The 26,751-nt window shown below is 38.8% G+C and overlaps 1 protein-coding gene across 1 annotated transcript in view; it reads right to left on the minus strand.

Annotated features, from left to right (window-relative positions):
- LOC133052602 (fibrous sheath-interacting protein 2-like) overlaps window positions 1–26,751 on the minus strand; it is a 77,668-nt gene that overhangs the window by 32,080 nt on the left and 18,837 nt on the right. Inside the window, exons 7-13 of the mRNA XM_061137533.1 lie at window positions 22,067–22,135; window positions 19,252–19,352; window positions 16,541–16,586; window positions 15,360–15,445; window positions 13,449–13,509; window positions 9,348–9,384; window positions 5,940–5,973 (exon numbers count right to left, since the gene is read on the minus strand). Of these exons, the coding sequence (XP_060993516.1) occupies window positions 5,940–5,973; window positions 9,348–9,384; window positions 13,449–13,509; window positions 15,360–15,445; window positions 16,541–16,586; window positions 19,252–19,352; window positions 22,067–22,135 (434 nt within the window). The remainder of the gene's footprint in view (window positions 1–5,939; window positions 5,974–9,347; window positions 9,385–13,448; window positions 13,510–15,359; window positions 15,446–16,540; window positions 16,587–19,251; window positions 19,353–22,066; window positions 22,136–26,751) is intronic.

The following is a 26,751-nucleotide window of genomic DNA, read 5'->3' on the forward strand; positions in this document are numbered from 1 at the left end:
GTAATTTTGCTTTTTCATCTTTGGTAGATGAAATCAATACATTTTCTACAATTCTGTCTATTTCTTCCTTTTCGTCTTCAGAATAAAGGACCATACCAGGAACATTAATAGGTGGAAACGGGCTCCTACACCTAGGAGCACTAGCTACTCCAGTGCTGGTGAGTCTGTTCCTTTCTTCTGTGCCAGAGGGACTGCTCATTCTGGAGTGTCTGCTCTTTTGGACATCTGTTTTCACTGGTTTCTGATGGAGCTGAGCCAAGAGAGCATCAAGTAGCTGTAGGATGACCACTGTTTCTTTGGTTGCAACTAGCCTTTCATTATTAAGTCCAACTTGTATATAACCTAGTATAGTGCTGATTGCTTCCTTTATATAACCAACCAGAGAGGACTGGGAACAAATATTTGACACTAAATTTTGTATTTCTTCTTTGCCAATCAAACTGGCAGCATCAGTCTTAGCACTGGATTTCCGTTTGCTGGCTCTTTGAAGGAACGTATACATTGGATCTTCTCTGTGTTGCTGATAAGCTGGGTCAGTAGTGATTTTAAGATGAGCCAATTCACTTTGCTTAGAAGATGCAAGGACCGTCAGCTTTTCTAAAATCACACGAACCATATCCTCTGCAACATCATTCATGTTCTCCAAAGCATAAGGCAGTGAAACTTCTGAAGTTTTTTCTTTTGGAGAAATACAGTGTTCTCCACTGACTAAATTTGATTTAAAGTGAACTGATACATTTTCTGGTGAAAATTCCTCAGTACATGTTTTCTTAACTGCAGACTGTAACTTTTCAAACACATTTTCCATAATTTCAGCAGCTGCTGAGGAAATATCAACATTGGAGAGCAAGTCTTCTTTGTCAGTGTCAGTTTGGGCAGGCAAAGCTTCGGTTGTAACAGAGGGAAGGGTGGGGATGGTCTGGGTTAGTTCAGACACCATTTCCTGAAAAATGTTTCCTAAAATCAACTCAACTTCCTCTTTTAGATGATGGTGAAAGTTAACAAAAACATTATTTAACTCCTGCATCTCACTGATAGCTTTTGCTTTTTCATCCGAAGACAGTGGGCATTCTAGGCCATCTGTTTCAGTGGTAGCATCTTTACATTTCCTAGTGCCTGTTTCAATCCGTACAACAAGGTGACTGTCGGATTTACAGGGTTTAAGGTTGGGGGATTCAGATACCTCATTATATTTAGGTTTGGGTGCGTCAGGTTTGGGGGCTTTAGGTTTGTTTTCCAAGTGTTCTTTCCTGTGATATGTTGTTTCTACATCTGTTCTTTCTTTACGGGCAAAAGATGATTTTGATGGCGCCACTCGTTGCTCTATTGACCTGTCAGCTGCCTCTGTACAGGGCCCTGCCTGAACCATCTTACTTGTTTGATACAGAGATGTCTCACAGCATGTGCTGCAGCAACTCTCACCATCAGAAGAGAGGGTGGAGTTATCAGGCATTGGGCATGTAATATTTTGCAATCTTTCTTCATATTTTGTGATGGCTGGGTATAATACACTGGTCACCGCAGCCACGACCCAGGTCATTATATTTTGAATTATACTGTTCAGTTCTTCAGAAGTTACCTAGAAAGGAGGTGAGTGGGGATAGAAGGGAAATCATGTATAAATTACTCTGTTTTAGGGATAGCAACTAACTTAATTCCTTATATCAAACAATGCATAGTTAGAATCCAGCCATGGTGTATAAAGAGAACATAGGAAATCTATTTAGAACACCGGATTAATTTCAAGTTTGTTTATTCTCTATGGCTGTGATCTATTTTTTGAATAAGATTTCCTTTGATTCAAAATCTCTTGGATGCTATACTTGTGCTCCTAAATGTATACTTATACCATCCCCTAGATTGTCTAATTGTTGAATATTTATTTTAAAGCTGTCTGTCCGTTTTATCTTTATTTCAAAAATCTGAACATATGCCTAGCATATACTTGAGCTCACTGTTGGTGAAATTTAAATGTTAATAAAGTAGTACACCCATTGAAAAATAAAGCAGAAAAAAACAAAAAAATCCCTTGGAACTATATAATAGTTTATTACTGAAGGTAAATGGTTTCTTGGTTAGAAAAAAATAGCCAAGTTCATAGAAAACAAATGCTCTAGCAAGAGGTAAGACTATTTTATGATCCAAGCGATACTTAAAAAAAACCAGATTGCCTCCAACAAACTATTTCATGAAACAAATTTGCAGTTCAAACATGTATATGCCTTTGTGGACAGAGCCTCCTTTTACTTAGGCATCTGTTTAGCTAGGAGATGAGGGTGAAAAATAAAGCCTCACTGTGGAAAGGTCAGCCTGTGGGCTCCCTGGCTGGTCTGCTGCTGCCTTTCTTGGTCAATTGACTGTGTTGATTTGCATATGCAAATCACCACAGCTACTTAAGTTTAATCAATGGGCAACAATTAGCACTGATGATTTAAGGGAAATGAACGGGCTTAGGTCCAATAAAAGATTATCAGTGCAAACTGTCTTAGATTGGGAGGCAGAGGACAGCTCAAGAAACAAATACATTGTTGTGCAAAAACTTTTAAGTTTAATTAGGTCCCATTTGTTTATTTTTGCTTTTATTTCCAATATTCTGGGAGGTGGGTCATAGAGGATCTTGCTGTGATTTACGTTGGAGAGTGTTTTGCCTATGTTCTCCTCTAGGAGTTTTATAGTTTCTGGTCTTACATTTAGATCTCTAATCCATTTTGAGTTTATTTTTGTGTATGGTGTTACAAACTGTTCTAGTTTCATTCTTTTAGAAGTGGTTGACCAGTTTTCCCAGCACCACTTGTTAAAGAGGTTGTCTTTTTTCCATTGTATATTCTTGCCTCCTTTGTCGAAGATAAGGTGTCCGTAGGTACGTGGATCTATCTCTGGGCTTTCTATTTTGTTCCATTGATCTATATTTCATAAGGAAACTATAAGCAAGGTGAAAAGACAGCCTTCAGAATGGGAGAAAATAATAGCAAATGAAGAAACAGACAAAGGATTAATCTCAAAAATATACAAGTAACTCCTGCAGCTCAATTCCAGAAAAATAAATGACCCAATCAAAAAATGGGCCAAAGAACTAAACACACATTTCTCCAAAGAAGACATACAGATGGCTAACAAACACATGAAAAGATGCTCAACATCACTCATTATCAGAGAAATGCAAATCAAAACCTCAATAAGGTACTATTACATGCCAGTCAGGATGGCTGCTATCCAAAGGTCTACAAGCAATAAATGCTGGAGAGGGTGTGGAGAAAAGGGAACCTTCTTACACTGTTGGTGGGAATGCAAACTAGTACAGCCGCTATGGAGAACAGTGTGGAGATTCCATAGAAAACTGGAAACAGAACTGCCATATGACCCAGCGATCCCACTCCTGGGCATACACACTGAGGAAACCAGATCTGAAAGAGACACATGTACCCCAATGTTCATTGCAGCACTGTTTATAATAGCCAGGACATGGAAGCAACCTAGATGCCCATCAGCAGACGAATGGATAAGGAAGCTGTGGTACATATACACCATGGAATATTACTCAGCCATTAAAAAGAATTCATTTGAATCAGTTCTAATGAGATGGATGAGACTGGAGCCCATTTTACAGAGTGAAGTAAGCCAGAAAGATAAAGACCGATATAGTATACTAACACATATATATGGAATTTAGAAAGATGGTAACGATAACCCTATATGCAAAACAGAAAAAGACACACAGATGTACAGAACAGACTTTGGGGCTCTATGGGAGAAGGCGAGGGTGGGATGTTCTGAGAGAATAGCACTGAAACAAGTATACTATCAAGGGTGAAACAGATCACCAGCCCAGGTTGGATGCCTGAGACAAGTGCTCAGGGCTGGTGCACTGGGAAGACCCAGAGGGATGGGATGGGGAGGGAGGTGGGAGGGGGGGTTGGGATGGGGAACACATGTAAATCCATGGCTGATTCATGTCAATGTATGGCAGAAACCACTACAATATTGTAAAGTAATTAGCCTCCAACTAATAAAAATAAATGGGGGAAAAAAAAAAAAGAAACACATTAATATCAGAAGGAAAAAAGGCTGAGCCCAAACTTGGCTCAAACAGCCAGAAGGTGGAGCACTTGAGGGAAGCTAGGGTCTCTTTCAGTAAGTGCTGAAGTAGAAACCCAGGGCCTGGACTTGAACAGCCATTTCCTCATGGTTAATTCTGTTTATTGTTACAGCATAGACAGGGGACCAGGGGCAGATAACAAGTGCACCTGCCAGACTCTATAACTGTTTGTGTACATTTACTTATTGCAGATATATTTGGGGGTCATAAAAATCCTTTTTCCTATAATAAAATAGCATTCTTTTTAAAGTTGTTATTATCCTCAATAACAGCCAGACCAAGCATGTGTACCTTCCACAGGAACTGTTTCTCAATGCTATGGCTATAAGCCAGTGGCAGCAAAGGCTGGATGCCTGACATTTTAGCTGTGCATTGTTTGATATCCTGGCATTTGGGCACCGGATTCCCTATCATGTGGTTGTTACTTCACAATTATCTCTGAAGTTAGCCTCAGATTGTTCAAGGTTAGGCCAACATTCAGAGAAAAGTTAACACCTTGCTGAATGCAGCATATTCTCTCCTGACCAGTTAGAGAAGGTTTGAAGGACACCTCCTGGAAAAGTCGTGTTATTAGAATCCATTTCCCAAATCTCTTAATGTATGTTTTATTGTGATAAAATGCACGTAACATAAAATTGACCATTTTAAATTATACAGTTGAGCAGCATTAAGTACATTCACAGTGTTATGCAAACATTACTACTATCTAGTTCTTGTAATGCATTTTTTTTTCACCTACCGTGCAGACCAGAAAATGGCTACTGAGTTTGAAGAACATATTAACAGTTTGAAATGACAGCATATGGTTGAAAAACACTTGTTTTACATAAACATGACCTAAATCAGACATTTCTAAGAATCACATTTAAACATTAATAAATAAGTTACTCACCTTCTTGGTCTAAATTGATCGAAATCTGTTCCAATACATATGAGCTAAGCATTTCAATACATATTATTTTCTTATTACCAGAGATAATGTACAGTAAGTAGACCTACATGATTACTCTTAGAGTAGCTGAGAAGAAGTGTGTCCAACTCTGACATATAAAATTGGGACATTTGTCAAGTTTTTAATGAAGTGAAATGTGATAAGTAGAATCTGATTTTTAGCTCATTTTCACTATACTATTAAATCAAGAAATATCTTCCTGGTGCCAGTATGTCTCAGCCTTTGTGTTTGTTGGACAGTCTATGAAACTCTCATGTACGTGTGAAAAAGTATGTGAATGTGCTACTCCCCTGAACCCCTTTCTAGTTCATGATCCCTCTGTCTAGCCCCAAAGTTGGGGCTTATCAGACTTACCTTATGCTCTTCGCCTGGTCCAAGTTGCAGCTCTCTTTGTGATCCCCTTCTTTTGATGGAGTAGCCATCCTAAGATTCTTCTTACTCCCAGGAGAATTATGAAATAGATCTAGGCATCCTGGTTCACTTACCTAAGGGGCAGGGTACTCAGCCCTTGAGCCAGATCTGCAAGGGTCTGCAAAGGCATTTCCTGTAATGCCTTCCCATTATGGAGTGAGTGTGTAGTATTGGATATTTTCTTTGTGATGATTAAACCTCCCAAAGCTCCCCCAATCTACCCTCCTGAGGCCCCTGGGCAAAATGGCGATAACAGTAACTTTGTACCCCCCATAACAATAACTCTTTGAAAAATAATTTCAGACCTTGGCAAAATTCAAGATTAACAGAGAATGAAAGTCAAGGAAGAGAAAAAGGCAAAGAGGAAAACTAACTACAATCAACAGATGATCTTGCTGGTTGTCTGATTCACAGATTTTTCTCTAATAACATATTAGAAAATATCCTTAATTGCTCTATAGTGAATTTCATCATACATACTTTTTCTTGACAGCGATTTGGATGGTAGTCTTGTCTGAAAAAGTAAAAAGAGATTGATTTTATTACTTATGGTTAATCACTTACGTAAGTTTCCTCCAAATTCCTAATCATTGAATCAGATTACCTGTTTTGTGCTTGGGAGTTTTGTTTTCTCCCCAGCAATTCACAAAGAAGACTAAGCTTTATTTTTTTAATCTAATCCCTCAATTTAGCCTCTTATTTAGATATTGGCCCCTGGGCATAGGACATGCTCTATTACCCAGAAGAATTATTATGCAGAATAATTGCTGCATAAACAGTAGAATAATAGGTTCTGTATAAACTAACACTTGATATTGCCACTCTTGATCCACCTTAGCCATGTTTGTTCTGTAGTGAGCTGAGAAGAGCATGGGGTTGGAAAGACAGGGAATGGGCTAGTTCTTTCCACTTGCCCTGCTTGATCAGAGCTTTCTGATAATTCACTTTCTACTCACCCCCTCAAAATTCCTAATCTCCTCTCCTCACCCCACAGTAGGAAAAGATCTATGTATGATTACGGACAATGACATTAAAATAATGGGTTTCAGATCACATGTAAAGCCAAATTAGATGGAGCCCCTTTCTGGTATCACAATATTCTCTTCTATGTTCTAATCAGGGTTATTTATTCTGATCTACTACATGGAACCAAAATTATATTAAATTGTAGCGAGAAGAACAAAATCATGTAGATTATAGGATAAGTTAAAAAAAAAACAAAGCTTAAGTCTGATTTACTTTCATATTTTACTGCTTCCATGGACCACTTGCCATAACCTCTTGACCCTCTTAAAGGAAGCATAGTGCTCTATTTTCATTTTTACTTGGCCTGCCCTTATGTTATCAAATTTACTTTTTTCTATCAAGGCCTAACAATCCAATTTTGAGACATACAGTCAGACTGTGTAATGACAACTTAAACACTAGTAGGAAAAGGTCTCTCAGCTAGGGTTAGGCAGCAATAGCCCATCCTCAGATTAATACTTTTTTGCAATATGGAACCTGGAACATGAAGGCTCACCATCAGTGACATAGTTCCTATCCTTTGGCTTTATTAATTTTTCTGAGACCCAGTTTCTCAGGCCATCTCCAGCACAATTTCCTTTTTGTAGATCCTCTACAATCTAATGCACCCAGATTCTTTTTTTTTCCTGCTCTCCCTAACCTCATACCATAGGCAGCAAGTGGAGTCCTGTGTGTGTTTCTACCTGTTTCCACAGACTTTCTGTCCCAAAGGCATACTTTTAGATAAAAGAAAACAGCACAAACTTAAAAACAAAACTAATCGTATAGATAAAAAAAAAAAACCTTATAATAAGACCACTAGAAACTAGTTGTAATATTGGATACAAATCTGCAGTTTGCCACTAATTATCAGTTTCTCATTGGAGTCAACTGAGCAGAAACATGCAAATGAACTCATTGTTATGTGGCAAAGTTCCACCACAATCCTAGGAGTGCCATGATATTACATCCACTTTTCTCTAGTCTTCGGTGGTTTTCCCTGATAGGTTGATACTACTAAAGTGTCAAAGGTTTAGGTCGTTTGTACTGCCAACTCTTTACTTCTTAAATAAAGAGGGCAGTGATATTAATGACAATTAGTTTAGAAGGCCCAAAGATAAGGCCCAGTTTTTCACAGTTTAATTTGCCATGTTATAAAACTATAAACATAACCTTTCTGTTCCTAGACTTTTCCTCCATACAACCTTACTTTAGTCCAGAAAATGACTGGCCAACCACCCCTTGAAGATTAATGTAACAAGACTAAATTTTAGTCCATCTGCCTAATCCTTCTGAATATCTAAGTTTTAATCTAATTGGTGACCCTCTATTGGTACCTCAGGCTCCTAGCTTGGGGTGATGCCTGATACCTGCTGAGCATACATATGTGTGGTCCATTCTATCACCAAATCCATTTATTACTACTGTTTACCCCATCACCATCTTATAACATTGGCATCCTCTTGTCCTGATTTTTTTGGTTCCTAATTCTATTTTATTAAGTTTACTGTGTATGTCCTTTATGTTAGCCTTAGAAAAAATAGAGAACTAAGGAGGTAGAGGAAGAGAAGAGAGAGGAGGTAGGTGATGGAACAGACATAATGCACCCACACTTGAGTCTTAGGGAGCAAGGAGCTGCATCAGATCAAGAGGACTAAGCCAAAGGCCTTGAACCCATATTTTTTTCTGTAAGGTAAAGAGGTGTGGCTTGAGTGCAATGGGCAGAGCTATACCAGATGGTATTCTAGCTGTGTTTTCTTGTGTTCTGGCTTGGAATTGTCCTAGGCTCAGCTAAAGGTATCTTAACCTGTGTATTTGTGAGGAATGAGAGAGCAGCTCTGGGTCCTGTGCACAGTTCTTCATCTTAACTGATTTTTATAATAAAGGGCCATCCAGAACATTTGCTGTTGAAAAGACTCAAGTGATTCTGTAGTTCTGTAGTCTAGGATGATAGTGGAGACAGGAAGAAGAGGCAGGCAAGAATTAACACTCTATAATGCACACATTCTCTCACTTTTATTTCTTGAAACTACCTTGATACTGAGCTAGTCAGTTTCCTTCCTTCAGCATCCTTGTACCCCATGAGCTCTCCATAAATCAAACTGACTGCAATTACTCCTACCTCAAAATCCTTTTCTAAGAAGCCTGGTCTGAACATCAACACCATTTACCACCATACACTACTTCCCTTTACCTAACCAATTCATCAGAGTTTGGGATTTATAAAATTATCCTGAACCTAATTTGGTTTTGTTGAGGGTTTATAAAAGATGATAGTATTAGGTATATGTGTTCCATCAGGAGGTATATTATGTGCATATTATTCAAGTTTGAGGGGAACAGAACATCAGCAGAATGGGTGGCCATCAGTGTTTGAGAGCTGAAAGGCCCCAGGCCAAAAGAAAACTTCTCCACTGGCCTTTATTTTAGATCATGAGAGATTGATTTACTTTGGATGAAAATGCAAATATCCTTAGGGAGTAACAGATTACATCATTAATACTACATGGTAAACTAATTTATCATCATTTGAAAACCAATAACTTCAAATGGTACAAGTAATGCATTTTTGAGTGGGGACAGGGGAAAAGAACAGATCCAGATCCTAGAAGTAGTAGTGCTACGTGAAAGAGGAGTCAAAGTATTGCCTATGAGGAGAGCCCAGGACTAAAGTGAGATCAGAGAAGGAACTGGAAGAGCATGAATGATTAACTTTGCCTACTTTACAATTTTAGCTTAGTCCTGAGAGGTTGCAAAAGGTGAGAGTTTTACTACAGACAAGTAAAACTACACGAGTAGAGGATTCAAGCAGCACTCTTGTGTAATAATGTAAATATTACTTTAAAATAACACATTCCTTTATTAGCTTTCTTAGATACTTACCTAATTGGTGAGTCGTGAATAAAGGAGACTCCAGGAGCTGCAGATGAATTTTCAGAGAGAAAAAGAAAATTACCATTTGTTGGTATCCTTCACAGGCTACTTGTAAAATTGTAAATGACATATCTTAGTAGGTCTTTTTTTTAAAAAAAATACTTTATTTATTTGGCTGTGCTGGGTCTTAGTTGCAGCCTCGGGATCTTCCATCTTCGTTGTGGCATATGGGATTTTTTTGTTACAGCATGTGGGATCGCGTTCCCTGATCAGGTATCGAACCTGGACTTCCTGCATTGAGAGCTCGGAGTCTTACCCACTGGACCACCAGGGAAGTCCCTTAATAGGTCTTTCATTCCCTGCTGTCAACACTCTTTTTAAATCCTCCAGGGACTACCAGACAGGCATCAAATATACCTTAAGATTTGGGGTGACTGCCTACCTCATCAGCCTCATCTATAGTCACCATTCTACATACATTCTCTGCTCCAGAAGTACTGAACAACATACAGTTCCTCTGCCTTCACTATTTCCCTTGTAACTCGAGTGTCCCTTTTTAAAACTTCCCATCCTTTAGGACTCATTCAGCTTGTGTCACCTCCTTCAGAGAGTCTTCCTTTATATCTGCCCAGATGGACAGGTGTTCTCTGTCAAGCTCCTGAAGCGCCCTGTACATCCCTCTGTTATAGGACTTACTATGCTGTATTGTACTAGTTTACAGTGCCTGCCATATAGTAAGCACTCGAGAACATTTGTCTGTTCAATTAATTCTTTAACATATGTGTTGGCTCAATGTTTGTTCATTAGTCTTCCTGTCATTAATCTCTTCCCACTTAAATACTAACATGCTTTGTATGCCATCTAGCAAAGTTCCATAAGTGGATTTTAATAACTATTTCTGGATAATGATACTAAAGCAAGTCTTCATGTAGAGTATGTCCATAGGAATACTGGTATGGTGTATGTCAGTTATGCATGTGTGTGCATGCTAAGTCACTTCAGTCGTGTCCAACTCTGTGCAACCCCATGGACTGTAGCCCACCAGGCTCCTCTGTCCATGGGATTCTCCAGGCAACAATACTGGAGTAGGTTGCCATGCCCTTCTCCAGGGGACCTTCCCAGTTCAAGGACTGAACCTGTGTCCCCTGCATTGCAGGCCGATTCTTTACCTCTGAGTCATTGAGGAAGGCCATCAGTTATGCATATACATGACTAAACAGTCGTAGACAAACAGAACACTTTGAATAATAAAAAGTAATGTTACCAATTAAAAGTCAGTTCAAAGTCAAGGTGAATAGATATTTTTCTCCCAATAAATATAACATGTATTTTGAATAACCAATGAATTCATGAAATTCATTGAATTTCATTCATTCAAATCAATTGAATTCCATGATCTGCATCAAAGTTTGCTTCAATTCTGTGTACTTTCTTAAGTTTCTTTGTGTGTGAGTGTATGTTTGAGTGTATACAGTTTTGAAAGGAAGGAGCTGGAATTAATAGTGCACAAACCTGAAAAAATAAGTGTAAAGATGATACTGTGGTGTTTTTTAAATATGTCTACAAATTCTTTGATAATACTCTCTCCAAGTGGTGGACGTTAATTCTTTTCCCCCTTGAGTGTGGGTTGTACTTAGAGACTTGCTTCCAATGAATAGAGTGGAAATGATGAGTGGAAGTGAGAGTGTGCTGAGACTAAGCTATAAAATATAGTGTGGCTTCAGCCCCTCCCTCTTGGACTACGCACTCTGGGAGAAGCCAGATGCCATATCATGAGGATACTCAGTGATGTATGCAGATGCCCACATGGCGAGGAACTGAGAGCTCCTGCCAACAGCCATGTGAGTAAGCCACCTTGGAAGTGACTTCTTCAGTCCCAATCAAGATTTAGATGACCGTAGCAGCCCTGGATGACATCTTGACTGTAACCTCATGAGAGCCTCTGAATCCAAACCATCCAGCTAAGTTGTTTCTGTATTCCTAACCATAGGAACTGTGAGATAATGTTTTTTTAAGCTGCCAGGTTTTAGGGTGATTTGTTATTCAGCAAATAGTAGACCAAAAGATCAGTAAAGACGTATAACAGTTGAATAATATAATCAATAAATAGAATTTAAAATTCATTTAGAGCCTTGCAGCCTTTAAATAGAGAATATGTATTTTTTGTTATGTCTACGGAACACTTTCAAAATATCAATCACATATTTGGCCACAAAGAAAACATCAACAACTTCAATGTGTCAAATATTTACAGGCTACATTCTCTGAATCTAACCTTTAAAATGTGACTGAAAATATGAATTTTTTTATAATTAAGAAACATAACCTAAGGATAACTCTTAGATCAAAGATGGAATAAAGAGAAGAAAGTATAATCTACCTTAAAAAGAACATTTATATCAAACCTATGGGAACAGCTTTTATTATTTCCCATAGGTTTTGACATAAGGTGTTCCTTTCATTTCTTCTCCCATGCATCCCAGACCAATATCTATAACTGCCCCCTTGACTGCTCCACTGAGATGTCCCACTTGGATGCCCTCAGGCAGCTCAAACTCAATATATTCAAAGCTGAACTAAATATTTGTCTTCCAAACTTGTTCATCTTTCTGTACTGCCTATCTATTGAGTGGCACCACAATCCATTAAGTTGCCCGTACTAGAAATATGGGCATTGTCTTCAATTCATTCTTCTTCCATATTCTGTCAGTAGCCAGATCTCATCCATTTGACTTTCTTAGTCTGAGTCAAATCTGTGCCCAGCCTTTCATCTTTACTGCCACTGACTTTGTTCAGGACTCATTTCTAGCTTTGACTATTATAATAGCCTCTTAATTGTAATAAGGGGCAGTGTGGTATTGTGGTTAGGATTGGTTGAGTAAGATAGACCTGGCTTTTAAAACCTTGGCTTTGCCACATATTATGTGAAATCTTGGGCATGATAATTTACAACTCTGAGACTTAGTTTATTCATGTGTAAAATGGTAGGTAAAATAGTTTTGTTGTTCAGAGGGTTAAATGAAGAGAATACAGTTTAGCATAGTACCTGGTACATAGTAAGTGCTATTATTTTTATGCTATTATTTTTATTGTCTCATTGTCTTAAGTCTCCTTACCTCCAATTCTGCTTTCCTTTTTTAGAAAAGGCAAATTCTTTCTTTCTTTTTTGGGTCATTTTTTGAAGTATAATTAATTTACAATGTTGTGTTAGTCTCAGGTGTACAACAAAGTAATTCAGATATATATGTATATATATATATATATATATATATATATATATATATATACATGTGTGTGTATATATATATATACACACACATCCCTTTTCAGATTCTTTTCCATTATAGGTTATTACAAGATATTGAATATAGTTCCCCATGCTATGCAGTAGGTCCTTGTTGTATATCTACTTCACATATAGTAGTGTGTACCTGTTAATCCCAAACTCCTAATTTATTCATCCCCCCAACCCACTTTCCCCTTTGGTAACCAGAAGTTCATTTTCTATCTTTGTGGGTAGAAAAGGCAAATTCGGACCATATTAGGTTCCTGTCAATATTCTTCGATAGTTGCACTTCGATAATAGAATAAAAGGTAGATCTCCTGGCACAACTTACCAGAATCTTAATGATCAACCGATATCTACCAGTCAAGCTTCATCTTCTGTAATTCTCTGACTTGAACTTTTAGCTAAAACAATTCTGAAAAAAAAATCTGCATTTCCACAAACCCACTAGGCTCTAATGTATATATCTTGGTAAATGTATTCCTTTCTCCTGGAAGTTCTCTTTCCATTTGTTTGCTTAGAAAATTCTTTCTCATCCTTCATGTCTCAGCTCAATTGTGGCATCTTCTGTAAAAGCTTTCTTGTCTCCCCTATGCTTCCAGTGGACTTTGTATTTACTTCCTTTATTGCACTTATTATATTGTGTTGTGATTACTGGCATGACTGTTCTATACTACACTGTAAAATCCAGGGTAGGAACCATGGTTTCTCTACTTTGTTCAATAATTAGTACAGTGCATGGCGTGTAGCAAAAGCTTAGTAAATGTTAGTCGAGTGTATTAATGGATTGCAGGATTTCCTTAATAGCTGTTGATAATGTTTACCTGGCTCATAGTTTAAGCTTGATTTCTTGGCCTTTTCCTCATTCAAATCAGCACGTGTCACCTATACATGCCACAAGAAAAATGAAAACAAAAAAAATCCTTAAAGGAGTTTTCAAAGAATTTGAACACCACCTATGTCTCACAGAAATTTAATAAAGTGATTTTAGAAGTCTATTTATCATAAATATACATATTTTATTTGGTTTCCATTACTTACATAATTCAAAGGCTTACAGAATTCCTAGTATGCTAAAATTAATTAACTGAAGTGCACTGACCAGCATGGAAGGTAATCAGTTGAACAGCTAAAAAGAATATGTGTGGGTTTTAAAGGAAGTTAAGCACAGGGGGAATGCTGTGAGGGAGCTGGAAGACAGACAGCACCATTTCTGCCTAGGTGGGATGTGGCTCTCTCAGCTGGCCAAGAGCTCTACCTGCTTAGGTAATCATACAGGAAGAGAAATCCAACAGAGTAGACTTTGTTTGTCCCTAGGCCTGAGAACTGAACACAAACCACCAGAAGTACATTTCTTGACACTGATGGATGGGTGAGATAAGCTGGAAAATAGTACTGGATTTTGTTGTGATAAAAGTGGTCATACTATTTATCAAAATGAATTAGGTATTTGTGACAATTTGACTTATATTGTCCAATGTATTTTAAAGCATTAAAAAACAAATGGTCTAAATTTGTTTATTGCTTATTTTGGGGGTAACATATGTACTGGTAGTATTAAGTTTGCCATCCATACTACACTCAGGAAATACTTTTTTTTCCTGACTCTATAGTGAGGCATGGAGAAAGAAATGGCAACCCACTCCACTATTCTTGCCTAGAGAATCCTGTATACAGAGGAGCCTGGTGGGCTGCTGTCCATAGGGTCACATAGAGTCGGACACAACTGAAGTGACTTAGCATACATGCACAGTGAGGCAAGTGAGAAAAGTTATTAACTCCTGATGTGCAACTAATATACTGTCTTAAGGTAGTTAAGATTCTTTCTTCAGATACTGAGAATACAGATTATGGATGTTAATACAGTAGCACAGTACCCTGGACATAGCAGGGGTTTCATAAATATTTGTTTATATAGAAAAGCATATCGTGGCTAACATGTTACATTTGAAGAGTTATATATAATTGAGTCTGTCACTTACTATGCATTTAACATAGGATATAGGAAAATCTGTTAACTTTTTAGAACAGGTGAGTCATTTAATACAGTGCTAACGGAGCCAAGGATGTGGGTTTGAGTCTGAAAGTGAATGACCAATTGGTGACCCACAGAAATGACAGATGTTGTGACCAGAGGCTGTACCCTAAATGTTTGTTGTCAATTTCCCACCATCAACTGAGTGATCACTGACTACAAAGGGGAGAGGATGAGGCAGTATGGCTGTTTCTGTACAACCCATCAGCATGAGAAGAGAAATGATTCATGAAAGTCCAATATGTTGCTTCCTGTGTGAATGGACTTGAAGCTCATCTTTTAAGAAGCCTACATACCTAAGAGCTAAGTGAGAACACTCACGTTGTTTCTGGTAATTTCTATTAAGAATTGAGACAAATATTCAAATTTTGGATCTATTTAACACATTTAAAATCTCAAGCTCACCATTTTTCTTTTGTTAGCTTACTAGTTGTTATTGATATTGCCTACACTTAGAGTATGGCAACACTAACCCAACAGATAGCCATAAGCATTGGAAGTCTGAAGTAACAGGATTATTACTGTGGATTTGCATTTCAATTTTTTAAAATAAAATCTTACTATAGGATGGTTAATTTCAGGGAATAAGACTGTTCTGAATTGTTATTTAATGAATGAAATTGTGTTATGTCAATCTTGATCCTCATTTTATACTTCATTGGTTCTGTGTGTATCTGGGACAAAAGAAAAGTATACTTGCCTGTTGTTTTGAAGTATCCTGTAGAGAGTATCTATAGACACCTGGTGTTTTCGCAGAAACATCTGGACTCTGAAGTGTAGTAGTTTCTAGGGAAAAGAAGAGGTAACTTTAAATATGAAAAAATTATATAGTTCTTCTTGCTGGGCTGCCATAAAGTCTAAAATTACCATAATCAAGAATGTATTTATTTATGGAAGTTAAGGCAGTATCTCCAAGTATAAGATGCCTTTTTTTGAAGTCCCCTGCTTACCAGCTTCCAGGGGCCCACTGATGCCATTAGGGACAAGCCTGAACTCCCTGACTACTGGCTCTAAGTTACTTTGCCAGCTAAACTTCCCACCACTCCCCTGCCCTAGAACAAACTGTTCTGCACTTCATTCAGTAAGCAAAGGGGAACCATAGAGGACTTTTGGGTAGAGGAATTATATGTCCAAAGCTGTATTTCAGGAAGGTTACATTCATAGCAAAATGTAGGACAGATCACCAAGAAAAAGAGATTGGAGACTAATTATTACAGTGCTTAATGGCACAGGAAGCATGAATGGAAAGGAAGGGAAAGTTATGAATTTAAGGAGGCAGACTAGACTGGAGCAAATAGCAAAGAGTCAAAAATGACTCAGGTTTTGTGCCTGAATAAAGTTAAGAGGAGCAGAGCGCTGGTTTGGGGATGAATTTGCTTTTGCATGTGTTGGATCTGAGGTACTCATGGGCCGCCCAGCTGAAGATGTCCTAGAGCTCTTAGTAAGTGTGGAGGGTATGCATGGGAATCTTTTACGGAGATGAATAGAGACTTAGCTAATCTCCAGCCCAGCCCTGGGAGATGGGAAACAGGGTGGATTTTTATGTCTGGGGAGAAAAGATGGTGAAAGAGACCTTCCTGGGGAGAATTCTCTTCACTGGCACTCTCTAATGGCCACATTGTCGGGAACTTACAGGGGCAGGCACAGCAGACTCTAACTTCCTCACACCTTGTCGATTCCAGAAGGGCTATTCTCCCAGCAATCACTTATAAAGGTGATGCTTATATTTACCACCATGAATAATTCTTCTATCTTCCTTTATCAAATTAATAATGTATCTTATAATCAGGGAAAAAAGCACAACTTTGAAGACTATATGACAAAATGAATTATTTAACCAAAAGATATCAGAGCAATTATAAATACTGTTTATTTTCTTACCTCCATCATTTGAAGGATATGATGTCCTAATTGTTTCTCTATCTTTCTGTATGGTTTAACATTCAAGAAAAAAATTAATTAGTACTTATTCTTCTAGAAGACACTTTTGCTGATTCTAAAGCAATCAGAATAATACAATATCTTATCTCCCCCTTCCCCTCATCTCTACCTCTCTACTAGGTGCTGGTCTCAATGCTAATACACATTATTAACCTCTTGCTGGATATCTTTTATAGGTACCTCACTTTAACTAGTTTAAAATGAAGCTTATATTGTACCCAGGTACAAAGCCTTTGACTGTGTGGATCACAATAAACTATAGAAAATTCTGAAAGAGATGGGAATACCAGACCACCTGACCTGCCTCTTGAGAAACCTATATGCAGGTCAAGAAGCAAGAGTTAGAACTGGACATGGAACAACAGACTGGTTCCAAATAGGAAAAGGAGTACGTCAAGGCTGTATATTGTCACCCTGCTTATTTAACTTCTATGCAGAGTACACCATGAGACACGCTGGGCTGGAAGAAGCACAAGCTGGAATCAAGATTGCCGGGAGAAATATCAATAACCTCAGATATGCAGATGACACCACCCTTATGGCAGAAAGTGAAGAGGAACTAAAAAGCCTCTTGATGAAAGTGAAAGAGGAGAGTGAACAGTTGGCTTAAAGCTCAACATTCAGAAAACTAAGATCATGGCGTCTGGTCCCATCACTTCATGGGAAATAGATAGGGAAACAGTGGAAACAGTGTCAGACTTTATTTTTTGGGGCTCCAAAATCACTGCATATAGTGATTGCAGTCATGAAATTAAAAGACACTTACTCCTTGGAAGGAAAGTTATGACCAACCTAGATAGCATTTTAAAAAGCAGAGACATTACTTTGCCAACAAAGGTCCGTCTAGTCAAGGCTATGGTTTTTCCAGTGGTCATGTATGGATGTGAGAGTTGGACTGTGAAGAAAGCTGAGCGCCGAAGAACTGATGCTTTTGAACTGTGGTGCTGGAGAAGACTCTTGAGAGTCCCTTGGACTGCAAGGAGATCCAACCAGTCCATCCTAAAGGAGATCAGTCCTGGGTGTTCAGTGGAAGGACTGATGCTGAAGCTGAAGCTCCAATACTTTGGCCACCTCATGCGAAGAGCTGACTCGTTGGAAAAGACCCTGATGCTGGCAGGCATTGGGGGCAGGAGAAGGGTATGACAGAGGATGAGATGGCTGGATGGCATCACTGACTCGATGGACATGAGTTTGGGTAAACTCCGGGAGTTGGTGATGGACAGGGAGGCCTGGCGTGCTGCAATTCATGGGGTCTCAAAGAGTCAGACACAACTGAGCGACTGAACTGAACTGACGCTATCTTTTCCTATCTTTTCAAACTTGCTACTTGTCTGTCTTCCACATTTTGGTTATAGGTATAATAATCCTATAACCAATAATAATAATCCAGTGCTCCATTCCAGAAAGCATAGAATTGTTCTGTTTATTTCAGATAAGGCCAGTTTAATCCAGTCTAATATTTATGGAGTACACTGCCTGGAACTAAGATACATAATTCCTGACCTCAAGAAGTTTATCACCCAGTAGAAAAGACAGACAAATATGATGGAGGATAATGAGTTCTGAGATAGAAGTAGGCCTCAGCACTATGAGAGCATACAAAACCTGCACACAAAAATTAAATCATCACCATCATTGTCATCTCCTTTTGTCTGGGTCCACACATCTGTTGAGTCACCAAATCCTGAAATACTCTGACTCTGAAATATCTTAAATCTGTGGCCTCTGGTTCACCCTCATTGTCACAGCCTTAGTTCAGGCCTTTATCATTTTTATCTGGACTATCCCAGTAGACTCATAACTATCCTTCCTCTAATCTCCTCTGTGTAGCTATCTCACACTGCAACTAGAGTATCTTTTAAAACCCAAATCATTCTTATTTCACATCCTACTCAAAAACCGGCAATGTTTTTTTCTACTACTGAGAGAATAAATTCATACCTCAGCAAGGGATACAAAGCTCTGGCTTCAACCTACCATTTCAGTCTGTTCTGTTCCACTGCTCTGGTTTTGCTGGCTTGAACTTTCATGCTTTTACTTAACACTGTAAGCCTGTCTGCAATACTGCCTCACTATATCCTCACATCTACTCATCTGAAAATGTCCCACTCATGTTTCAAGACCTTATTCAATGAAGCCCTCCTTTTATAAAGCTTTTTTAGATTTCTCTAGGCAGGGCTATTTCTCCACACTTTCTGTGCTTCATATTTTATACAAAATGAAAGTCTCCTCTCATTTGACTGTAAGGACTTTTGTTTATGTGTCTGATCCTTGGACAGTGCATCCCCAAGAGCAGTGATGTCTTTTCTATCTTTGTATCCTATGTCACCTACTTTCCCCCCTTTCCCTTCCTTCCACCTTCCCCTACCTTCTACTAGGACCTGGCCCACAGCAGGTTGTCAATAAACATTAGCTATCGTCATCATCATCGTTATCATCATCAAATATTTGTTAGTTTCTGCTCAACTACATGGTACATTTAGCATGAAGCTGACTCAGAACCTTCTCTACCAGGAAGACGGTTCAGATCTGTGTAGAACTCCATTATTTCTAGCCAATCAGTACCATGCCCAGTGAATGGGGATATCCCCTAGGAAGAAAAATTAACCAGAGTGGCCAATACAAAGCACCTGAGACATACAGCTTTCTACCTTTTGTTCTGTTGTGTTACTCTGTATATCATGTGGAGAATGCAAGGAGGTTGATCTTCTTTCAGGAGTCTTTAGAGAACTATACAAATGCTGGGATGGTCCTATAGGCAAATAAAAGAGAAATCATTTAATTTTTAAACTTGATTGAACTATAACTGAAGTACAGTAAACTGAACATATTTTAAATGTACCATTTAGCTTTGGCATATATATATGTATATATATAAACCCTTGAAACCATCACCACAATCAAGGTAAACATTTACATCATCCCCAAAAGTTTCCTGTGTCCTCTCTCTACTCCTATCTCCCAGGCAATCACTGATCTGCTTCACTATAAATTAGTTTGCATTCTCTAGAGTTTGCTATAAATGGAATCAAACAGGGGTTGTACCACCCTTTTTTTGTCAGGGGAGGGTGGTGATCTGGCTTCCTTCCTTCAGCATATTTTGATATTCATCAATATTGTTTCCTGTATTAACACTTTATTCCTTTTTATTTCTGAGTAGTATCCCATGGTATGGATACACTAGTTTATCCATTTGCCTGCTGAAGAGCATTTAGGTTGTCTCCAATTTGACTATAATGCCGCTATGGACACTGATGTACAAGTCTTTATCTGAACATACATCTTCATATCTTGTGGGCACCTACCTAGGAGTGAAATGACTGAATCACATGGCAGATGTAGTTTAACTTGAGCTGCCAAAATGTTTTCCACAGTGGTTGTACCATTTTACATTCCCATCTGCAATGTCAGACAGTTCTAGTTGCTTCAAGTCCTTGCAAATACTTGGTATGGTCAGTTACTTAAATTCTACTAGACATTCTACTGGGTGTGTAGTGGTATTTCATTGTGGTTTGATTTGTATTTCCCTAGGGACTAATGATATTAAACAGTGTTTTGTGTGCTTATTTGCCATCTGTGTATCTTCAGTAAAATGTTTGTTCATGGCTTTTGCCCAAGTTTATTTCAGTGTCACATTACATATATTACATGTTTTTCTATATTTTACTTTTTTTTTATGGTGATCATGCCTTCTAGATGTAGGTCTGGAGACCACCTTTTGTTGTACTCACTTTTGGGGCTTGAGAAGTGAGAAACAGCCATTATGCAACAGGGCTATATTTTAAATTTTATATTACTTTTTCATTTTTGACTCTCTAAGTACAAGATCTCTACCCTCAAGATCTCTACCCTCATCTTTCATAGGCTTTCACTTACTGCGGGTGGAGCTAGGGAAGGAAGGAGAGGTTAGAATTTTTAACAGGACAAATGCCATGATGAACACCCAGGTAATATTCAGTATCTGTCATCCCCCAAAATGATGACACAACCAAAACATTATGCCTTGCAAGCCATGCAGTTGTCTCAAGAATTTCCTTAAGTTTTATCTTCCTTTTTGTGTGGAAACATGCTGGAATACTTAGTTGAGAAAATTCCTCATAGTGTCCTGGAGATACCCTTAGCTTACCAAATAAGAGTTATCTGGGCTCAGGAAGAAAAAGGATATAACTTTAGGAAAGTTAGGGGGAAAATGTCCACTCCTTTAGCATCTCAGAGGTGGTGGTAAAATGGGAAGGTGTGAGAGTGAGTGGAGACCAAAGAAATCAGACAGGGCTTCACATTTTACTTACTTTGGGCCTTGGTGCTTCTGATAACTGAGGTTAATGGAGAGAAAAGAACTATTGCTCAGCTCTCTGTTTAAGACTCTAGAAAGAGATTTCCTTGGCTACCCCTACTCCGACTTCCTCCTCACCGGGGTCATGGACTCCAAACTTTGTAATACAGTGTGGTCAGGCAGAGCAAGGCTCTCGCTGAGGTTTTGCTTTCTTTTTCTTTCAGTTTTAAAACATTTCAGCTTTACTGACATATAATGGACACATAAAATTGTAAGATAGCTAAAGTGTACATTGTGGTGATTTGATATATATGTATACCATGAAAGGATTTCTCCCCCCCCATTTAGTTAATTAACACATCCATCACCTCACATATTTATCATGTTGTTGTTCTTAGCAAATTTCAATTATACAGTACAGTGTTTTCAACTATAGTCACCATGTTATACATAAGATCCTCAGACCTTATTCATCTTACAGCTGAAAATGTACCATTTGACCAACTTCTCCCTATTTCCCCTTGAGCTTTTGCTTTCTTTTTTTTTTGTTGTTTCAGATATTTTTTTAATAAGAATGTTACATACAGATTGAAGTTTTGCTTTCTTAAGCCATTCTTGGTTCCCACGTGGTATACACATGGCCGAGAAAGGGTTGAGGGTCTAGCTGGGAAGCTCGTCAAGAGGAGTCACTGGGCTGGGGGTAAGAAGGCTCCTCCCAGAGTGTTATGGAGCAGGCAGTCAGGACTCAGGTGGAGTGGGAAATCCAGACGGTTCTAGTAAGCCCAGCGAGACCAGACCATGAGTCATTGCAGTGATAGCCAATTTAACTGTGAATGATGACAGGCCAAGCACTATCTCAGTGGAGATAGGGCATGTCTCTGAAGACCAGAGGAAGCAGAGGACAAATAGTCATCCAAGCACCCTTACTTTATTCTGCCTTCATGGGGCTATGGAAGCCAGTGTTCCCCAAAAGTCAATGTGCATGTCATGCACTGGGGTCTTGTGAAAATGCAGGTTCTGATTCAGTACTGGGGCAGTGCCTAAGACTCTGCTTTTATAATGAGTGCCTCAGTGCTGCTCATACTGCTGACACTTAGAGGAGTAAAAACATAAGCCACACCTCTTGCCCCAGACAACACCTTTGGGAAAGAAGCACAAATGACTATTTTAGTATTTCTAATTATTTCAATTACTTTTTTGTCCTTGGTGTGACGTCTGGTGACCGACAGTGACACTCATTTTCTTGATCTTTGGATAAGCAGCTTAAAATAAAAAAAAAAAATTAATAGTGGTGATGACAAAGTTATTCAAGATAGATTCTATTTATCCTTTTATGCCCACTAGGGGGAGAACCATATCCTAATCTGTATATGGGGAGAAACTGCAGAGGGTACGTAGTAGGTCTCAGTGGGAGGCAAATTTGTACCCCAGAGGACAATGGAATTGGGACATGTCTGGAGACATTTTTGGTTGTTACAAATCAGAGAGGGGGATTTCTCCTGGCATCTAGTGGATAGGGGCCACATATGATGCTACACATACTACAATGCACGGGATGGTCCCCATAATTATCCAGTGCAACACGCCAATAGTGGCAAGGTTAAGAAACCTTAGGATAGATGTGAAGGGGAGGCAGGACAATCACTTTTATAATATTATCTTGTATAGTTAAAGCTCTACTCGGGGGTGGGGGGCAGAACTGTCTTCTGGCCAAAGGGAAAAAACTCCATCCCTCTGTCCTGCTCAAGAAGCACATGGCTTTTTCTTTGTGTAGGGATGCAGACCAGTATAATACCTGTGCTAGAGACCCTGGAGGCCATGTGCTGGAGACCCCACAATGGCCATGACAATTCTTGATTGTGCCTCAAAAATCTGGCTGAGGCAACCATACATATATATACCTGATTTGTGAAAAAGATGACTGCTGTTCCTGTTTCTAATCATTCAGAAATAGACAAAAGGATTCTAAACTATATGTGTGCTAATTGGGTTTTCATTAGAGTTATGTGTATTCCTTGGTGTTGACGTGGTAGAACATGATGGCTTTGTTACAGTGATATGTCGATTTCACATGTGAAATAGACATCTTCATTCTCCTGTCACCTCTGTAATACTGTGAATATCAAGTTCTTTTATGTTTTCTTTTTCAAAAAGCATTTGAGGTGGGCACTGTTTAAGGTGCCTACCTGAAACTTTCTTCCTACTGGAAGGGGAAGTTAACAGTTGAAGATGGAGGGAGAAAGCTGGCTGCTAAAGTGATGTACTGTCTCAGAGGCAGAAGGTTACAGCCTCATCTCACTGAACTGAACCATGAGCTTTTGTTACTGACTCTTCCTTCACGAACTTTTCGTTCTTTCTTCCCTCTCACATTGTGTTTACTGACTGGTCCTTTTTAAAAGTTCTCTTGAACCCATTCTCTTGCTCATTTTTTTAAAAAGTGAAGTCTTTTCTGCTTTCCCTTAAAACTTCTTTTTATCTGGTTCTTTTTTCTTTCTCTTTTGTCCCTCCTAACACATCTTGTCTCCTGTCCTCTCTTTTCTCTTTCTTTTTACTATTTAGTGATCCAATTTTAATTTCATTTCTTCTCTTTCCAACTCTCTACCTTTCACATATTGACTTTTCACTGGTTTCTCCTTTTCCAAATCAGTTCTATGTGTGTGTGTATGCATGCATGTATGTATGTATGTATGTTTCTACCTATCATCTACCTACCTATCTGCCATACCTACCTATCCCTCTACATACCTAGCCGTCTATCCATCTATATTGTATTCTCTTTTTAAAAAAACTGACTTCTACTTTTTAAACCCATCTCCCTCCATCACACACAATTGTACTTGGCTTTACTGGTTCTCCCCCTCATTCTCACATTGTCTTTTTCTGCTTTTTCTCACTTTCCTCTACTGACTCATCATTTATAAACCTCTTTTCTTTCTTCATTATTTCCTATTTCTGTTCCATCATCCTTTCTTCCTATCTTCCTTCCTTCCTTCTTTATCTTTACCCTTCCCACCCTCCTGTCTTCCTTCCTCCCATCCTCCTTTTACTCTCTTTCTGCTGGCTCCCCTTTTATTTTTTCCTTCCTGATCTTCCTCATTCTCTTTTTCATGCTTTCCTCCTTACTGGCTTCCACTTTAAAAATGATATACCTACCTCCCTACTTACCTATCATCTGTATAACTGCCTACCTACCTATTCAGCTCTCAACCATTTATTTTTCTTTATTTTTGTCTTTGCTTTCCTGACTCCTACTTTTACAATCTGTCCCCTGCCACACAACTGTTTTAGGTTTTTTGTAGGAAAATGGTTCCTACATTTTCACTCTTACATTCTCTTCCCTTCTTTAGCTGTCTTCCCTACTGACTCATCCTTTATTTTTAAATTTTTATTTATTTTTGGTTGTGCTGGGTCTTTGTTCCTGCTTGCAGGCTTTCTCTAGTTGCAGCAAACAGGGCCTACTCTCTAGTTGTGGTGGGTAGGCTTCTCATTGCAGAGCCAGACTCTAGGGCATGAGAGCTTCAGTAATTGCAGCACACAGGCTCGGTAGTTGCGGCTCACAGGCTCTAGAGTGTGGGCTCAGTAGTTGTAGCACATGAGCTTGGTTGCTGCACCGCATGTGGGATCTTCCTGGACCAGAGACCGAACCTGTGTCCCCTGCATTGGCAGGTGGATTCTTATCCACTGAGCCAGCATGCAAGTCCCATCCTTTGTAAACTTATTGCCTGCCTGCCTTCCTCCTTCCCTCCCCATCTCCCCTACTTCCTGCCTTCCTGACCTCCTTCTTCCTTTCCTTCCTTCTCCTTTACTTCCTTCCCCCTCTCTTCCTCTTATATTCATTTTTTGGGTTTCCTCTTTTAAACCTGTTTCTCTTCTTCACTTATCTTTTTAATATTGACTTTTAAAAACTAGATCTTCTACATAAAATCCTGTCTACTTACCCATCTGTCCATCAACCTACCAAACTACCTAGCTGTTCTCCATGAATCTTTATTTATTTGTTTTTAACTGAGTTCCTCTTTTTTAGAGCTTTCTCTCCTTGCTCCCTACATCCTCCCTTTCTTCGTTCCTCCTTCCTGCCTCCTCTCACTTTCTCCTCTTTCTTTGTCTTTTCCTCACTCCATTTCTTTCATGGTCTCTGCCTGTCTCTCTTCTTTCCCTGCCTGCATGCATGTCTTCCCCCCCCCCCCACTTCATTCCTTCCTCCCTGCTTGCTGTCCACTGACCCTTCACCCTTTCCTCATGTCTTTCTTCCTTCCCCCTGCCTCCTCCTTTCCTTTCTCCATGCATCCACCCACACTCTCTCTCTCTCATCCTTTCATTTGCTTTTCTCTCCTTCTGTTCATTCCTGTCTCCTTCCTCTTCCCTCCCCCTTCTCTCTCCCATTTCCTTTTTTCTTCCCTTCCTCCTTCCTTCCATTCTTCTTTTGCTTTGTTTATACTACTTCTTTTTCAAAACATTTTCTTTGCTTCCTTCTCCCTTTCTTTATACATTTTGCTATTATCTTTACTACTGCTTTCTCCTTTACAAACCTGTTCTTTCTACCTATCTATCTACCTAGCTGGCTGGCTCTGTATCCAGCTGTCACTCACTCTTAAATTGGCTCCTACTTTTAAAACTTTTTGGCCTGTGAGACATTCTTCCTTTCTGTCTCTGACTCTCCTTTTTTCTTTCCTTTCTCTCATTCTCGTATTTTTCTCTATTTTACATTTTCTTATAATTTATTCCATTTGAAACCTATTCTCTTTTTTGCTTTCATCTGTCTTCCTTTCTTCCTCCATTCTTTCCTTCTGTTATTCTATTTCTGTTCATTTTCTTGTTCTTTCTGTATTTCTCTCTTCTCTGTGCCTGTCTGCATGCAGCCTCCCTGCCTTCCTGTTTCTCTTTCCTATTTTACCCTATCCTATCCTGTCCTGCCCATCTTCCCTTTTTCTTTTATTCTCTATGTACTGGCCCCTTTGAAAAATATTTTTTAACTTCTTTCCCTTTCTCTTTTTCTATCTTTTATGCACTGACTTTTAAAAACTCAGTTCTTTTTAAAAATAAGACCTATCTATCCATCTAACCATCAATCATCTATCAATCACCTATTTATGGTTCTATCTATTTATATTTTATATACTTTCCTACTTATCAACCTACCCTCCTGTCAATTCATCTATGAATCTTATATCACTGAAATATTTTTTTTTTTTGATAGTGGAGTGCAGTTTATTACACCGGCGGGCCCAAGGCAGAGTCTCCTCTTAGCCAAGGGCCCCGACCAGCATTTGTGAAAATCTTTTATACCCCATGTGTCCAAACCCACTACCCCAATTCCCTTGAGACTTACATAAACAAAGGAAGGGTAAATACAACTACAATAACCCCATCATTCACGTGTTATGTGTTCAAACAGTCATCACTGAAATATTTTAACTGGCTTCTTTTTAGATTTCTTTCCCCACTGTCCACAATTGTGCTTAATTTTCTTATTAATGTGTCCTTTTCAAGCCCTTCACACTCTGTTTCATTTCTTTTATATTTTACACTTTCTACAGGCTCATCATTTTAGACTTCTCTTTCCTCCCACTTCCTCCTTTCTATCTTGCCTCTTCTTTTTGTCCTTCTTTAAAAGCTTTTTTTCTGTCCCTTCTAGCTCTGCTTCATTCATTGTCCTCTTCTCTTTGTCTTTCCTCCTCTATTTTTACCTCTTCCTTCTGTCATCCCTTTTCTCTCCTCTTTCCTTCTTCCATTCCTTCCCTAGTTCTCTCTTTCCACTCTTCTTCCATTCTCTTTGCATTGTCTCCTATTTTTAAAGATTTTTCTTTTCATCACTATTTCTCTTTAAAGTGAAATTTATTTTATTATTATGGTTAAAATATTTGTGTATTTGGTTGGG

Source organism: Dama dama, chromosome X, assembly GCF_033118175.1.
Source record: "Dama dama isolate Ldn47 chromosome X, ASM3311817v1, whole genome shotgun sequence".
NCBI lineage: Eukaryota > Metazoa > Chordata > Mammalia > Artiodactyla > Cervidae > Dama > Dama dama.